The sequence below is a fragment of the Cololabis saira genome, chromosome 7 (assembly GCF_033807715.1).
Source record: "Cololabis saira isolate AMF1-May2022 chromosome 7, fColSai1.1, whole genome shotgun sequence".
Taxonomy (NCBI): domain Eukaryota; kingdom Metazoa; phylum Chordata; class Actinopteri; order Beloniformes; family Belonidae; genus Cololabis; species Cololabis saira.
The window spans coordinates 30,425,112-30,443,615 of NC_084593.1; the positions used below are offsets into that span (position 1 = coordinate 30,425,112).

Below are 18,504 nucleotides of genomic sequence, written 5' to 3' on the forward strand. Positions count from 1 at the left end.
AGATTTTTTACATCCACTTTATTTTACTTGTGAAATATTTCGCTTATTGTTGACATACAAAGTTAATATTAGGCTTGCACAATATATTGAAAATGTGTCATTCTTGTATTATCAAGACAATATTGATATTACAAGAACAAAACAAATAAGCAATATTGTTGTAAATTCCACTCACAATATCTATCTATATATGTATATATATATAGAATGGGTCTGCTGTAAAGCTGATTATCTACACTGCTTTTAGCAGGCATTGTTATCTAGGACAATTACTTCTTCAGTTTTGTCCATCCTTTCTGTGGCTTTCTAGATTTCTTTGGGGGAATTTCTCTCTCTGCTGAAAAAAAAAACAAATCCAGTTTGCTAGTGCAGCTCATTCGTCTTTCCTCTTGACTCGAGTAACTTGTGCTTTATCATGTGATGACACCTTAAATGCTTAATAAGGTCAATCATGTTATTTTTAGCAATATTTGTGCCACCTCTGGAAACCACAGCTTTGCATATTGAGCATGTTGTAGGTTTCCTGGTGGGAATTACGCTATCATTTTAATTGCCAACATAGTAGGCCTACTAATGCTATCCCACTAGCTCTATACATAACTTACCTGGTGACTCAAAACAGGAATTTGTAAGGCAATATGCATAATTTTCTGTGCTGTCTTTTAAAGCAAACAAGAATAATTGAGAATTTTTATAAAAAAAACTACATGGCATAAATTGGTTAAGCTGCCAAAAAAGCAGCGAAATGGCCCCTTTTTAACTTTCTCAAATAGAATAAATGTTTCTCATTTCAAAAACTGTATTTAAGTATGTCCTTTTCGTAAACTAAACTAAATCTACTTTGCCTTATTAGAATCTGATACACACAATATACATTTCCTTATAAAAATATTGAATGTAGCACGAATTGTAACCTACACTTTTCAGTCCTGTTCATGTGTTTATATGGGATGTAGTTGTATAAGGGCAGGGTTTATCCTGGCTCCTATAAAAGCATGTTGAAATCCAAGTTTGAGGATTTTTTTTTTTTACCACTATTGGCTTAGAAAGATCCCAGATGCTGTAGACCTGTATCATGCCTACTTTTATTGTAATAAACCTATTTATGCATTTAAAAGTTGGCCACGGAGCAATTCTTTAATCGTTTTTTTTCACACCTCAAAAAGAGACTGACAGGGATAGGGAGAACAATGGACTAACAACAGTATCATTACAGTCTACTAGCTACAAGACAATGCAATCCAGTCCAAGTATTGGGGTTTTTGATCTGAACCTGGTTTGAGGTGGTCTGAATCCCAAGTGTTTTGAAATGGTACATTTGCATTTTTCCAAGTAGAATAAAGGACCTGGTTTAAAATGTTCTCCATGCTTAAAAAACAAAGCAAAAAATAAAACGACTGATATAGGAAAGGGTAAATAAAATGGTGTGACCCTTTTGGAAAGGAAACCATGCAGGTATCAATATTCTGAGTAAACCTCAGTTTCGCTTCTCTGAGCGTCAGGACTTTTTATTTGATTATAAATACTTCAACGCCCCCTGCTGGTAAATCAAATAGTTGCAAGAATTACAGAAAATCTTGCCAGCTTTTTAGCACGATTGAACAAAAGAACACACAATGAAGCGAATGCTAATTATTTTTTTTATATAAAAAAAGATGCATTCATTCTTTATATAACATTAGCAGTTAATGCAACACATTGAGGTATCTATGAAAACATCATTCTCAGTTTCTGTTACTGACAAGACACTTAAAAACAAGTATGTTTTAAAATGTACACATTTCAGACTAGACAAGAATTTGCCAAACTTAAAGATCATTAATCACACAGATTTTTTTCTTTTTCTTATGTTACAGTGCCTGTTGTAGTAAATGAAAATTAAATCTTCTTCCATGCAACATCATGACAAATCCTGTTCAAAGTCCAAAACAAAAATGTAATAGACTAGTATCAAGACTGAAGAGTATAAGACGTACCGTTTTTTTCTTTCAAGAAAAAAAGCACTTATTAATAAGATTGGCCATTGCAAAGAAATACAATCAGTATCAATAAATTAAAATGTAAAAACAGCTTGTGATGTTACAAAAAAGAAAAAAAAAGGCCTCCTTACAATAACCTGGATAAACGAAAACAGGCAAGGCAGAGCTTGGCACACATTGTGTTAAGACATTCTCCTGTTACCACTGCTCCACATTGTCTAAATAGTCCTCGATCGTGCTGTTCTCATTCATATCCCACCAGTCCGGGAGCAACACTTCTGACTCCGCACCATTATCGGCAACCATCTCTCTCTGTTGTTCCTCAGTTACATGACTCTTGGTCAGACGTGGCGTTTCTGTGGGCTTGAGATGTCTCCCCTGCTTCGTTGTGAACCTCTCGCGGAGACGCCTCCTCTCCTGTTGTCGTTTCTCCCTGGCCAGCCTGCGCTCCTGCTGCCTCGTCACCTGGAAACGTTGCAGAAACAGGTCGCGAGCATACTCATACAGCTCCACGTCCCATCTGTTTAGTTGGCGGATTCTATGCTGCGTTTCAGAGGGCACATCAACGCTAGAGGCACGAGTGCCATTTAACTGTGTGAAGGGTGAGAGGAATTCCAGGTTGAAGGTTCGCTCGAAGAGGTACTGGGTCTTACGCTGGTACTCTGTCAGGCCGAAGAAGGCCATGCCCCGCAGGTTTCGCTTAGCGCTGTCCAAAAGCACTGCCCAGCGTTCTTCCTCGCTCATGGCAGACACGTTATAGCAACCCACCAGGCTGAGGTCAGCCAGCATGCGGGTCTGTCGGTTGTTGGCCAGGTTGTAGGGGCAGTCCATGAACTCTTGCAGGGAGCACCCTGACCAGTCATCCCCTGGATAGCAGCTGGGCAGCTCTGACAGCGTTGGTGAATGTCCATCACACACATGTAAGGAAGCCTTCCATGTTGCACCACGTTGCACATGACGCCACTCGCTCAGATAGCGTGACACAGGATCTCTTAAGATTGTTATATAATAATAATGCCTACTGGAAAGAGAAGACAACATTTGGTTGATATAAGCCGAGTCCTGAGTGTAATTACACAAGCATACAGTGCATGGTTTTACATCATCATAATGTGTGTATAATAATCGAACACTGGCAAAAGAAGACATTAAGAATGTGATGTTGATTACAAAAACTATTGTTTGACTTCACAGTTTACCATGATAAAGTCAAAGTAAATATCCTGAGGAGTTTTGGGTTAATTATTTGATCTACAAGCACTCTTGCAGTAAGGTTAAAGTACAGTTGAGGCACTAGAATTTCCGCTATTCTCTTTTGATTCCTGTGTACAGACTACTTAATTTGTATTTTATCAAATAATAAAAAGACAATGTTAAATCAAATTATTATATTTTTTCTGGTAAAATTGAGCAAACTGACTCAATTAGACAAATGATTTTTCAGTAGTTTCTCTTGGGTACTACTGAATCTTTATTTTTGCTGAATACTATTATTATTACTGTCATTTAGCAGACGCTTTTATCCAAAGCGAGTACATCTGAGAGACCAGGGTTAAGGGCCTTCTCAGAGAGCCAGGGTGGTCCTCCAAAACCTCCAGACACAGAGACAGTTTGTTCCCCCAAGCTGTTGCTCTGATGAACTCTCATCACTCAGAGTCTCAGAGTAATCAATCACTGTGCCATAATAATAATAATAATAATAATAATAATAATAATAATAATAATAATAATAATAATAATAATAATAATAATAATGATAATAATAATAATAATAACCAAGATCATATGCTGTAACAATGCACCTTTCAATAACCATGTCTACCTCATACTGCTGCACCTTTCACATCACAAAAAAAATTTATATTATGTTAATAAGAGCTGTTATTTGTTTATTTACTGTACAGTGAGTGAAAATAACCGAGTCAAATTCCCTGTCTTGTTTGACTCGACTTGGCCAAATAAACCTGATTCTGATTCTGATCTTTGTAGCCATTCTGGGGCTTGAATCTGGGTCCTCCACCTCTGCGGCCACTAGACATATACAAGCATTATTAGTCCATGGGCCAGACCAGATATCAGCACCACTCAAGGTGACAAAACCTGCTTATAATTTTTGAAAATATCTACGTCTATAGATGATATTCTGGTATGATAACCCTTGCTGAGGGGCAGCTGTATCATAGTTAACCAGAAAATTCAGAAAATTACATTTTAGAGGCGGGTGCATATCCTGGTTTAGACTCATGTACAGGATATCTGTCAATGTGTCATTCTAAAGGGGACCTTTTAAGCATTCATTTCAAGCTAAGATGTGAATCTTTCTGACCAACAAAGAGGTCACTGCAGCTCTTTAAACTATAAACAACACACATTTTTACACAATTTTCGCCTAAATGATATACTATCTTTTATCCCTGTGTCACCTAGGAACAACAGAGACAGAAAATACAAAAACTGGAATACTCACAGGACCATAAGGATTCAGGAAATGTATAATATATCCCATACTATATCATTGTTGCAGGTCATTGTGAGCCTTAAACTAGAAGAGCATCATTAGGCTCCTATGAAACTATAACAGACACGAGGCTGATGTCACAAACTGGTCTTTATCATGCAAATACACGACATAAAGGAACAAGCTTAGTTTTATAAACAACATTATAAACAAAATTAACATTGTTATTAATGGGAATAAGTCAAGATCTGATTATAGTTGGGCTATCAAGTTCTGTGTGTACTTAACCCTTGTGCTGTCTTTGGGTCAAAATGACCCAATTCTTCTATCCTTCTTTCCTCCTGCCATGCTCTCTCCTTCCTTCTTCCTTCCCTCTTTTCCTCCTTTTTTACCCTCCTTTACTCCTTTTTCTTCCTACCTCCCTTTCATCATTCGTTCCTTTATTACCTTCTTTGCTTTTCCTTCCTTCTTTCCTTATTTTCTCCATTCCTTCCTTCTTCCCTCCCTTTCTCCCTTCCTTCCATCTTTTCTCCCTTCCTTGCCCCCTTTCCTACTTCCTTCCTTCCTTCTTTTCTCCTTTCTCCATTCCTTCCATCTTTTCTCCCTTCCTTACTCCCTTTCCTACTTCCTTCCTTCTTTCATTCTTTTCTCCTTTCTTCCTTCTTTCCTTCCTTCCGTCTTTTCTCCCTTCCTTCATTCCTTCTTTTCTCCCTTTACCCTCCCTTGACCCAAAGACAGCACAAGGGTTAAGATAGTGTTAAGAAGGTTAACCAAGTACAGAATCATCACATAATGTCACTCAAACTATGATACAGCTGCCACTCAGGAAGGGTTATCATACCAGAATATCATCTACAGACATAGATATTTTCAAAAATCATAAGCAGGTTTTGTCAACTTGAGTGGTACTGACAAGTGAAATGTTGGGCTCTGGCCCATGGACTATATAAGTAAGCTATAATGTACAACACATAAGGTGTGATACAGGGTGTTTTTAACCAGTGGTGGGGAAAAAAAATCGATATTGCAATATATTGTTGCGCTGTCTGTCGCAATAAATAATCGATAAACTGACGGCAAATATCGATATTTTATTACAACACACATAATGTATTTACGCGGTTGTCACCGTACTGTTGTTCATGCACTTACATTTTTCCAGCTGTACAGTGTTTACATTTACAAGACTAGGAGGCAGTGCTCTATACAAATGCACTTTCTTTGTAGGCTACATTGTTTTGGCATTGAATAAATGCATAACTACAGACGTTTTCCTTTTTATGGGTATTTTTTCTTTTTCAGTCACATATATCGTGATATATCGTTGATGAAATTTCTTACAATATATCGAATATCGTAGATATCGTGTATCGTGATATTATCGTTATCGTGGACTACATATCGCCACTATTGAATCGTGAGTTACCGTATCGTCCCACCCCTGTATTTAACCAACCTGGGCAGGTTCCTGGGAGCAGGTTCCTGCGAGTCCATGCGTGCGGGCACACAGCTGGTGAGCTCGGTCCAGTCGGCGTGCAGCCCGCAGCTCCAGCCCGTGGAGAACCGGGAGAACAGCCAGGTGTCCTTCTTCCCGGGCCGGAAACAGGTGCACTTCTTCTGGCCGGCGTGGCACTCGCAGGGCCGCTCCAGCTTGATGTTCCGCACCAGGTGTCGGCCGAACGTGGTTCCGCCGGTCTTCTGGATGTGCAGGAACACGATCACGTCCTCCCCCCTGATGTTGAAGAGCACGGCCCGGCTCAGGTCGGCTCTGGAGAAGTTGAAGCGGGGCACGAACCGGGCCAGGGCTCCGTCCTCCGCCATGTACGGGTCTTTCTGGGGGAGGTTCGGCAGCACCGTACCGGGGGGGCGGGCCGCCCCGCCGCCCAGGCGGAACCAGGAGCCCAGCTGCTGCAACATCTGGCAGTCCGACCCGGGACACACATACTGGACCGAGATGACGCCGAACAGCAGCACCATGAGCAGCACGATCAGCACCCGCTGGTGGCGGGTGGATTTATCATCCATATTCCCGGGGCAGAGAGAGAAACATCACTCTGCTAGGGCTCGGACTGGGGGAGGTGAGTGTTACTGCCAGGTGAAGAAACAATAACAATGCAGCAGCGGGTCAGGCTCGGTGGGGAGTCGGGGAAATCAGGAAATCAGCCCGCCAGCCCCGCAGATTCATGTCTCTGGTGAACAGCAACGCCTGCTTGGTTTAATCTAAACCCGACAAAGTAGCTGGAGTGGTAATTATTTGCGATAATCCTCTTTACGGCAGTGTTTCTGCGCCTCCATCGATTCTTGACCTTTCTTCCCATCAGTCACCGCGGCAGTGTGGGAGTGAAGATGACGTCACCACGCAATCCCCCAATCAAGCGTGAAAGAGCAAAGGTGACGTCACACCCTTTGTTTACATCGGCTTACGTCTACGGTTTACTTCTGTGCCTCACTTTTTGGAGTGATATGTGTAATTTTGTGTCTGAAAGAATTGAAACTGATTTCAATTTATTTTGGAAGGATGTGTTGTTTGGTGTTTTTGACCATGTTATGATTAGAACAAAGCCAAAAGAAACATGTATTATTAATTTGTTGATTATCCTTGCAAAATTCCAGATCCACAAATCCAAATTCCTACACAAAAAAAAACACTTTTTTTATTTTTCATTGTGAGTTAAATCAGTATCTGGACTCTATTAAGTTTTCTTCTAATTCAAAAGCAATCAAAAGCATAAATGTATGTAAATGTTTTGGCTTTCGGTTATAATTTCATCCCCCCTGGCTGGTTATAATGTGTTGTGCTTTTTGTTTTGTTTTTTTATTTGAGTTATACTCTATGTTATAATTCAACGTGAAATTTCATAATGTGAAGATTTGTTATCATTGTACTTTTTTCAAATGTTAAATAAAAAAATTTAAAAATTGTATATTTAGAAAAAAAACGTCTATGGATTACTTATTGTTCTGAGTAAAAAAAAATAAATGAATAAAAAAAAACGTCAAATTCAAAGTAAGTACAAATGTGATCTAACTTCAAAATTGTTGGAGAAAATACGGGGAGAAAATAGCACACCACAGTCATGTATTTTGGTCATGTACAGGACTGTCTCAGAAAATTAGAATATTGTGATAAAGTCCTTTATTTTCTGTAATGTAAAAATGTCATACATTCTGGATTCATTATAAATCAACTGAAATATTGCAAGCCTTTTATTATTTTAATATTGCTGATCATGGCTTACAGCTTAAGAAAACTCAAATATCCTATCTCAAAAAATTAGAATATTCTGGGAATCTTAATCTTAAACTGTAAACCATAATCAGCAATATTAAAATAATACAAGGCTTGCAATATTTCAGTTGATGTGTAATGAATCCAGAATGTATGACATTTTTGTTTTTTTAATTGCATTACAGAAAATAAAGAACTTTATCACAATATTCTAATTTTCTGAGACAGTCCTGTATAATTATAAGTGAATTTTGGGAAAACTGTCAGAGAATTGGAGAATATATTTTGTGTTTTTTTTTATGAAAATCCACTGGTGTTATTACTTTGAAAAACACCAGAAGAAATTTAGAGGAAAGATACTCACTTATTTTTAGTTTTAAGAGTAGCATTAATTAAACAAATTACAAGAAATTGGTTAAAGGATGATCATTTAATTAACTAAATGGGAGGATCTTGTAAATTACATATATGGAATGGAAAAAATAACAATGAGACTTAGAAATCAAGTTTATATTTTTGAAGAAAGATGGGAAAAATGGGTGAGGTACACAACAAACAATAGCACTAATGACCCATAACATGATTTTGTGTATGTTTTGTCTCCAAATATGTGTATACTTCTGTCCATGTAGTGTATATAAGGTATCCTCTGAATTAAATCTTATATGTATTGACAAAATGATATATATGTATAATGTTTTTAATTTTGTTTGATGGTTTTTGTGTGTGTGTGTGTGTGTGTGTGTGTGTTTTGTTGTTTATTTTATTCTGTTGTCCTTTTGTTTTCTAAAAAATGCAAATAAGAAAAAAAACGTCTATGCTTACATCCAATAAAAAAATCTAATAAGGTCCAAAAGTATTTCATTGTTGTACAATGGCAGCGTTTTTATGGTTTTTACCTTCATATATGTTACGTGTTATGCGTAGGTTCTCTATGGGAGTGACCAGACTGGATAGGATCAGGAATGAGAACATCAGAGGGACAGCACATGTTAGAGGGGTTTGGAGATAAAGTCAGGGAGGCCAGACTGAGATGGTTCGGACATGTCCAGAGGAGAGATGGTCAATATATTGGTAGGAGGATGCTAAGTTTTGAACTGCCAGGCAGGAGGCCCAGAGGAAGACCAACGAGGAGGTTCATAGATGTAGTGAAAGAGGACATGAAGGTAGTTGGGGTAAGAGAAGAGGATGCAGAAAACAGGCTCAGATGGAGGCAACTGATTCGCTGTGGCGACCCCTGAAGGAAAAAGCCGAAAGGAGAAGAGAGAATATGTTATGTGCTTAGAAATAGACAATCAAGATGTTATTAAACTGTAGATTCTCAACATTAATTTAAGTTATTTCACAAAAAAAAGAAAAAGAAAGAAAAATGCGGAATTTACCATTTAGGACGGACTAAATTGTGAGGTTATTTTAAGAACATAATCTTAATTTTCTTGGAATACCATCCCTGGAGATGCTTAACTGCGGCCACCTGCATTGGTTGCTTGTTTGTGGACCTTCCCACCTTCACTTTTCTCTTTAGTAACTGAAAAGCTACTCTGTCGGGTTGCTATCAGGTGACTGACTTTACCATTGAAAAATATGAATCTTTTTTGCTTTCAAAAAGTCTTGTGTTGGTTTTGTAGTACGTTCAGGGTCATCTGCACAGTGAAGTGTTGTCTTAGACGTTTTGTAACATTTGTCTGAATGTGAGCAGAGTGTGTAGCTCTATACACATCAAAATTCATATTGTTACTTCCATCAACAGTCAGATTATCAATAAACACCAGTTAGTATGTTCCAGTCATACATTTCCATAACACTGCCTCCACCATGTTTGATGCATGATATATGTACTGGGTCATGAGCTGTTTCTTTCCCTCTCCATTCTTTTTTCTCTTCCTGTATATATCTTGATTTAATTTCTCCAAATAATTTGATTCCAGAAGATATACAATTTTCATTTATTTGTTTTTTAGACATCTTCTGGCAAAGTTTAATCTGGCTATTGGGTTCTTGAATACTACCGGTGGTTTGCAGCCTGTTGAAAACCCTCTGTATTGACATTCATGGAGCAATCTCCTTAATGTTAATATTGACCCAAAAATCGTTTGTGGTAAGTTTGCCCACAAATCAGTTTCTTTTCTATCTACCTTCTCGCTTTGTATTGCTTTTTCAGTCGATGATAGCTTCATTTGCATTAAGATTTACTCAAACTACACATGGGTAGCTCTTGTCAAACAGCTTTGACGTCAACTCCAGACCTTTTATCTGCTTCATTTATCTTGAGGTAATGACAGAATAGACCAAACCTGGTTAACTTTTCTTTCAGTCAAATGTTTAAACTATTTTGAGCCCTTGAACTTACTGTTTTGTGGAACCTCTTGAATTAAAGCTGAAGCCTACACTTTAATCACATCTTGATTGTTTATATTTCAAATCAATTGTGTTAGTATGCAAAGGCATTTATAGAAACTGGTATTGTCCAAATATATGTGGACTTAACTGTTTTCAGCATTTTCATATAATTGGAGAATCTGCCACTGTGGACTCCATTATAGCAGCACAATATGAATTTGTAATTTTTTTTGTATGGCATGTTAACTTATCTGGGTATCTGGTCTTAATTCTCTAATGTTTGAGTTGAAAAACAGAAACAAGCATACGATGCCAAAACCTTCCACACGTTCATGTTAACGTTACTACAGAAATGTGAATGTTTATCATGTTTCATGTAAACACAAACACCTGAATATGATGGTGATCTACCCTCATAAGATCAATGTGTTCTCCATTTAGATTTATCTTGCATAATATTTTTATGTACAATTTTTATTTTAGACCTCATATTTGGTTGTTGTATTATTTTGACAATAAAAAGACACCTTAAAGAGTTGGTGGACAGTTGCACACAAAAAAGTGGGCCATTTATGAAAACAGCACTGTTTGTTTTATCCTGTATGCTTTCCTGCCATTTTGACAAAACCATTTACTGTAGTAAGATGACAAGAATTTCAGTGAAGCTATGTTTTGACTTCTGTCTTAGCCTCAGGACAAACAGAAATCAAAATACTTTTTTCCACAAAATGTTTTTCTGCCTTTCTTCTTCCTCCCTCTGGGTTTAGTTCAACAGAAAGTGGGATGCCATGATTTTAATGGGGTTTAAAACTGCAGTCTTGTCCACATAATTAGCTTACAAGTTTATGGCAAATGCAGAACAGGAGAGAATAGAGAGATACATTCATACATTTATGTCCATTACCAGTCTAAAACACCTGTGCTTTTTTAGAAAACAGCATGGAGCAAATTTTCTCCAATGATAGTTTTTCAATGTAATCTGTTGTATACAAAATCTCATTTAGCAGGAAAATGACAGGCTACATAAAGTCCATTTTTTAGTAATACAGTATGTAGGCTATTACAAAGCAGAAAGATTACAAAGCAGAAAACACAGGCTGCAGAGCGCAGCGGTTCACGGTTTAAAGTATCAACTGATGGGCTTCACTTGTCAGTGTTGTCACGAATTGATCTATTCAAATCAGTGGTCATATGTAGATATAATAACAATAAAACTAGGTCATTCAGAGAAATCAGACGTCACGTCGCAGTGATTACGTAAATAAATGAAGATGAAGTATTTTTAAGCACTAAAGATTGTTTATTAAAAAGATGTACCACAACGTTAAGAAATTTGCACTCCATGAAATCGTGTGAGTGTTTTTTGTTTAGTTTAGTTTTTTTTGTTACTATTTTTAATGTAAGAAGTAAACTTAGAATAAAAAAAACTATAATTATCCCAATCCACCCAAATATAAATGATTACAACAATTGACAAGTGTATAAAAGTGCTCTTATAAGTCATAAGTAAGAGAAGTCTCTACCCTTAGGCAGTGGGAGGTGTGTCTGCTGAGGAGAATGAATGACAGATCTAAGACCAACTTCACTTAACAGCAACAGAGTAGACCTCCACTCTCTAGTGGTAATGTATCACGGAAAGGGACTTCATAGACTGGAAGTCACACGGTTGTGGTCTCAGTCTCTACACCCAGTTCCACTCCAGTCCTATAGGGCTGCTTTCCTGCATGTTTTAGCTGCTTTCCTATTCAGCATACCCTAACACAAATGGCTGTGTCATCAATAGAGATGTGCAGACCTTGATGGCAAGTTGATGATGAACCATTAAACTGAATTGACAACCCTGCTCCACACAATCTGTAGCCAGATCTTATGGGATATAACAGGTAAAAGTAGCCAGAATGCAAAGATTGGATATCACAAATGTGTCTTACAGATAATAGATATTTGGGTTATTTTTAAATGGAGAAACAAAATGCATGTTTTTTATTCTCAGAGCGGGTGTATAACCCTCCACCATCAGCATGGTTGCTAGTAACTCCAAGCTTCACAAATCAATACAATCCTTCATCTCACTATTGTTCTGCAATGTAGGCAACACAGGTTCTACAGTTTCTGGGATCCAAGGAAGGTGCATTTGTGTGATTAGCAGACGCTTTTATCCAAAGTTCTTTCAACTCATTACACATTTGAAGAATTAAAAAAAATAACACATATTCCCTGTAGATATTGTTGTTGTTTTTAATTTATTTACCTTAAAAAAAAATACAATTGCATTTTTAAGTTAAAAAGAGAACCTTTAAACCCAGTGAAAGTGTATTGGCAAGTGAACATGTGTGTTTAGTTCATGGGTGTAGATCCCGGGGGGGACGGGGGGGACATTTCCCCCCCAATTTCTGAAAAACATGAATTGTCCCCCCAATAAAAATACCCTAAATTATTCAAAATTGAGCAAATGTATTTTCAGACTTAAAGGTTGAATATGTACAATATTTCTTAAAAATATATTTCTAAAAAAAAAATACATCCACGGTGCGTTTGGTGTACAGATTGAAAGTATTGCTATGCCATACATTTTTTTTTTTAGTCTGAATTAATATTTTTAAAATTTTTGACGGGCTTGAGTTGAGCTGTTTAGGACAAATAAACAAGAAATAAACAAGAAAGGTAAGCACAATAAATGATTCCCTGTGCAGTATTTTTTGGTGAGCCTTTACCAATTTATGGCATGGTATGATTTGCATATTGGCAAAAAATTAAAAATTTAAATCACGTTGGTGTCCCCCCCAATCCCGACATCGGATCTGCACCCCTGGTTTAGTTGTTGCATTATGCTTTAAACGGTCTGTCCTTCCTGTCTAATTGAATTTTTACAAGGCAGCATGTAAAAATATAACATAATAACGCAAATCTATTTCCATTTACTGATGATAACCAATTTTTTAATACGATAACCTTATTCTTTAAGCAGCACATTCAGTTTGGTTTCTGCAATTTGCAGTGGAGTGAGCCCTCTGTGCGTCCTCCCCCTGCACTCTACGTGCGGGCCGTGCGTGACGGGCGGGCCGTGGAACTGCAGCCAGAGGAGACCCGCCCTAATTTCTTAAATACCCACCACCATCACCGGTTTGGGACACGAGAAGAGTCCGGGAATGTGCAGATGAGAAACTCTATTTCAACATAGCCTGTAACCTCTTCCAGTGTTCCTGTAGTTTTGACCATGAAGCTGGCCCGGCGGCTGCTGCTGGCGCACTGCGCCGTCCAGGCCGCCTCGGTGCTGGCGGGGCTGCTGCTGGTGGTGCCCATGGCGCTCAGCGGCTCCGCCTTCAAGGGCCGCTGCGCGCTCTTCACCGCCGGGTACTGGCGCACCGAGCCCCGGGCAGAGGCAGAGCTGAGCCGCCTGGTGGTGCAGCAGTGGGGCCCGCCGGCCGCCTGCCAGCTCACCACGTTCGTGGGCATCTTCACGGTGCTGTACGGGGCCGCGCAGGGCTGGAGGAGCCTGTTCTACCTGCACGGACGACATGACGAGTGAGTCCGCTGACATGATGAAGGCTGGTTTATGGTTCCGCGTTACACCGGCGTAGGGGACGCGGGGACGCGCACCGTATTGCGCGTACTCTACGGCGTAGGCTCTGCGTCGATTTAACGCAGAACCATAATTCAGGCTTGAGACCCATATACGCGGTCGTCACGGTAACCGCCCAGCGGAGCGTGATGACTGACGACTACTGACCTAGATCAGCAGCAGCAGAAGTGAAGCAGCAAGGGGTTTTCTATATATTTGCTCCAGTAGTAGATTAATAGCACATATTCTGTGTAATCTATCACCAAAACATATGCGTCTTGCATATATTTAATTTTGATTTTGAGTTTTTTTATTTCGGTCCATTTAGATACAACATAATACAACATAAAAAAGGTCCAATATATTAAATGGCACCGAAAAGGTATAGGCTGAAGCCAAGGCTTATTATGCCTACCCTTTTATGAACCTCGACTCAGGAGGTTTTATACAAAACAAAACAAATAATTTGGGTTCAAACATTGAAAAAGAATGGATATATTGGAAAAGTAACAGAGGTATCTAGACAAGAAGCAAAGACAAAAAAAAACAAAGATGAAAACAAAACAAAAAACATACTATAAATTGCAAATATGCGTTATTAACGTGACACTCTCGCTATCCAGAGTAGTATAAACAGTTTGCAAACATGTAAATAAACAGAAAAAATTGAAATGTTGAAGCAATTTCAAATTTAATAGACATTAATCAGGATCAGAATCAGAAAGAACTTTAATGCCAAGTAGTTTAACACACACAAGGGATTTGTTGTGTTTATTGGTGCAATACAAAAGAGCAAATAATATTAAAGGAAAAAATGTACAACAAGTTGGTTCTAAAGTGCCGGAGTAATGAGTCTGTAGGACAAAAAAAATGTACTGTATGAGGTGACCTGGGATGTGCGTTAATGTGACGCATAAGGTCAGGAGTGGAGTCTTTACGTTAATGTAATGTAGAGTCACCCCACTCTGGGGGATGTTTGTCTTTGTCACTGAAATCACACTACATTTCTGCCAAGATGGAGCACCACTAATCAATCTTGCAATTTCGAAAAATATTACGCAAAAAATCATCCCTTGAGAAGTGGGAAATTTCCATTTTTGCTTGAAAAATCAACAATTATTGCACCAGCTCCCATCTGACATATAAAGCTAATCTGTAAACCAAGAGTCTTGTAATAGTCCTATAATCAACATGCAGCCAAAAGCGTCTGCTGTATGTGTCATGGTTGTCTGATCTGTGTCTCCACCCAGCACCCTGTTTTCGTCCTTCCTCACGGCCCTCCTGAGCTTGTGTGTGCTCTTCCTGTCTGGAGGGGCCAGTGTCATCTTGTCTCTGGGATTCAGCTCCTGGTGTGACACAGTTACCGATGCCAACAAGCGGCCATACAGGTATATATATGTTTTTGTGTCCTATTTATAATTAGATTGTTGAGTTACAACAATTATGCAGGGTCACAGAAGGGTTTTTTGTACTAACTGTTCCAGGATATAGACAGTATGGCAAAAATTGTACATTTATACAACAATTTTATCCAAGGTTAATGCATTGTTCTGTTCTGCTGCAAGTAAAAATGTAATCTGCAGTCAAATTTGTGAGAATATTTGATGATGTTTTCTCATCCTTTCCCATGTTTATTTGTGTTCAGCTGTGCAGAGTCTCAGTCTGTCCCACTTTACCTGGATGTGGACACTTCCTCTTTCTACACAGAGCTCAGTCTGGCGCAGGTAGGAGCCCAAAATGAACCAACAGATGATGTTAACAGTAGTAGGTGAATGAGGCAACCCCGTTCAGCCCAGCCTCTGGTCCACCAGGTTCAATAAGACAAGTTTTCGGAGATTTATCAAAGTTGTAAGATCAATTTGTATTGGTTTCTAATATATACATTAATTATTATTTCGTTTATTTCGGCATGTTTATATAGACACATTTCATCTCCAGAACATTATACATTGCATACTCAGCACGTGACGAAAAGGGTACGGGAGAAGCTGACGCTTATCAAAGTCCCGCCCCGTTCTATGTAAGATTCATGATCACATCAACAACAGAATTCAGTAAGATACATAGTTTACCACATAGCAATTTGTCTAATTTCATCCTTCACAGTCCAGATAGCATGTATGTTTGTACACGTGTCCAGTCCACTCATCCTGATCACCGTTCCTGTGATTTACTACTGTGTCCACTGTTCAGTTATTTTTATGTCCAAGCCTCTTTTTGCATGCAATCCACTTTGCAATGGAGGTGCGTGTGTCAATGCAGATTTTGATTAGTCGCCGTCCTCTGGCTCTCTAGCCGCCTTTGCCCCCTCCGCTCGTACTGGACAGGGGAGGGTTAGGCCAGGTGTTCCAGTGCTGAATTTCCCACATTGCCATTGTTTTGTACACATAGCCAGACATTGCTAGAAATGAATAAGATGGAAGCAGGTGATTCAAAATAAGACATGAGGCTCGTTCCTACAAACATCCTTTGTTTCACACTGCAGACCTCTGTAGTCAAACTCTGTAGTTTCGTATGTTGCGATACACAAAGAGCTGACATCAGGGCTACGTGTAAACTTAGAAACAATTGCCGCTAGCATTTGCACACATTTTTTTTCATTTTTTTTATGTGAATGTTAAGTTGATTTTTAAAGTTAATGAGCACAGCTGGAGGCTTTACTTCTTATATTGTGTTGTCAGGCGTCTCTGTGGTGCGTGACGGTTCTGTGGCTGGCCCAGTCCATCCTGGCCTTCCTGCGTCTCTACCACTCTCACAGCCAGAACATCAGCGGGCCCTGGCTCCACCGAGATAAGGAGTTTCTGCTGGGACACAGTCCATGTGACAGTGGCTCGCCCTCCCCTCCTCACCCTCCAGCAACACCCACCATCATACTCTGACACCATGAGGTAGCTACTCCAGTCCTCTCACCTAATCCCACCACACAGAGTTGACCCACACTTTGTTCTCTACGACCTCTGATTATGTTTATTTACAGTTTTTGTATATTTCATCTTAATATCCTCCTCAAATGTCTATTATTTGTCAGGATACATTAAATAATGGCCTATCAGTATTCATTTAAATTCATTCGATTATTGAACTAGCTGTGATTCTCAGTCCTCTGCATGATGCAAATACGTGTTTTAATCAGATTTTTTTTTTTTTTGGAAGGAAGACTGAGAATCACACACTGAAATAGTAGATAAAGCAAAACTTCACTGACAAAAGTGTATGTAAAAGAAAGTTTATTTGTCTCTTGATGATGTTTGGATCAGAGATACAAAAAATGGTGTACTGTACACTGACAATATAATTTACCCATGGGCAAACTTTGATGTTAATGTTGAGAATCACTGTTGATACCTTGTTTGAGGCTCAGTGACATCATTATTAAATTAAATTTGGCTCAGTTGCTTGAAATAGAAACTGATATGCAGAACATCAAAAACCTGAGTGTTTGAAGATGTTCAAGGTGTCTACAATAAAACTTGATGACTCATTTCTAAATTTCTTAATTTAAGAGGAATTTGAGTCATCTGTGTCTCAGGCATAAAGGGATGTAAAAGAATACATCAGAATCATGCTAAAGGAAATCTGAAACAGATGTGTTTGATAAAATAACTAGTGTTATTCAGCCTCAGAGGTTATTTGTTTTTGCCTTGTCACCATGACAGTGCGAATTCATGCTTTCGTTTTTATTCATATCACTGGCAATGCTGCAAGCAGCCAGATAGTTTATTTGATAGCGGTGTGCTGTGAAAATATTGAATGTGCATGGTTGTTTACATTTCTCCTGAAATCCAAAGTTTTACACAGTTGTGTCCTCATCATTGAGAAAAAAATAATTTGTGTTCTACTTGTAATATTGAGAAAGGCACTGAAAAGATTTTAATGTGAAGCATATGGTGGGAGTCTGACTGAGCCACCGTGTTTGTGAGACAGGCTCACTGTGTGAGCGTAATCTGTAAAAAAACAAAAAACCAAACACCATCAATCTTCTCTGCTCTTGTGATGATTTCCCTTATGATGCTGTCTGTGCGGATGCAGTTGCTCTGAGGGTGTAATTGACGCAGGTCCTCTTAAACAATACATGTGGAGTTTAACAAGAAGGTAAACTTCAGTAATATGTGACAGTTTTCATAGATTTCTGTCAAGCTCAACCATTAAAGAGGAAGTAAGTTTTTAACTTTGCTGAGGGTTTTTATTTTTTAAACCAATGATTCAAGGTCATAACTAAAACTTTTTCCTGTAGTCATCGACCAGAGCAGCTGTAATGACTCATGGACAGCGGAGATGGAAATTTGAAGTGAAACGAGAACAGATGGTGCTGTCACATGAAACTTATTGTAATATATGAGATGCGTTTGTATTTTTGCTGACTGGTTCTGCTTTTTACCTCTCTTACCTGTGTTTATTCATGTTGATGTTTTTGCATTTGTTTTGTTTTCAAATAAAGCTCCTCCCTTAATGAATTCATTTTGTTGTAATTTATACTACTCCAGCATGGAGACACTCTGTTTTGATGTTCAAATACGTGTGCTAACTTATTTTACTGTTTATTATTTTTTGGGTTCTTATTATTTTAATATTTGATTGATTGATTAAATGATAAACCATCTACACAACAGAAAAAAACTGCATTTGACACCTTTTGTTTGAAAATTAATCACATTTACTTTTAGCACTTTCGATAGTTTTTGTTATCTTTGAGCTGTTCTCACCTTTGACTACTATGGACACCACAGAACATGTTATTTTCACTGTCAAATACATTGTATGACCAAGAAAGAAAGCATACAAGACGGTTTAAAAAAGATGAGATATACCGCAAATGGCCACAAAGTGCGTGTATCCAAATGCTGTTTCAGTATTTTAGAGATTAGTTTGATCTGGAGGATATGGCTGAGGATGGACTGACCTTTTTCTACATGAAGGCAGGCACACGCACAGTATT

General features: G+C 38.5%; 2 protein-coding genes across 3 annotated transcripts; one reads left to right on the top strand and one right to left on the bottom strand.

The window, feature by feature from the left end:
• Nucleotides 1-1,665: 1,665 nt before the first annotated feature.
• Nucleotides 1,666-6,764, bottom strand: hs6st2 (heparan sulfate 6-O-sulfotransferase 2). Of its 2 annotated transcripts, none has more exons than XM_061725552.1 (2): nt 5,894-6,764; nt 1,666-2,997 (listed from the first exon to the last, which is right to left on the bottom strand). In XM_061725552.1, the coding sequence occupies exons 1-2, from the start codon at nt 6,460-6,462 to the stop codon at nt 2,178-2,180; spliced, it is 1,389 nt and encodes a 462-aa protein (XP_061581536.1). In that variant the 5' UTR covers nt 6,463-6,764; the 3' UTR covers nt 1,666-2,177. The 2 variants fall into 2 exon arrangements, with proteins under 2 accessions (XP_061581536.1, XP_061581535.1); XM_061725551.1 differs by having other exon boundaries at nt 1,666-3,000.
• A 6,286-nt stretch (nt 6,765-13,050) lies between these two features.
• On the top strand, nt 13,051-18,022 carry zgc:153018 (Transmembrane protein 179-like). Its single transcript, XM_061726333.1, has 4 exons — nt 13,051-13,531; nt 14,819-14,956; nt 15,214-15,292; nt 16,250-18,022. The coding sequence occupies exons 1-4, from the start codon at nt 13,224-13,226 to the stop codon at nt 16,445-16,447; spliced, it is 723 nt and encodes a 240-aa protein (XP_061582317.1). The 5' UTR covers nt 13,051-13,223; the 3' UTR covers nt 16,448-18,022.
• The last annotated feature ends 482 nt before the right edge of the window (nt 18,023-18,504 follow it).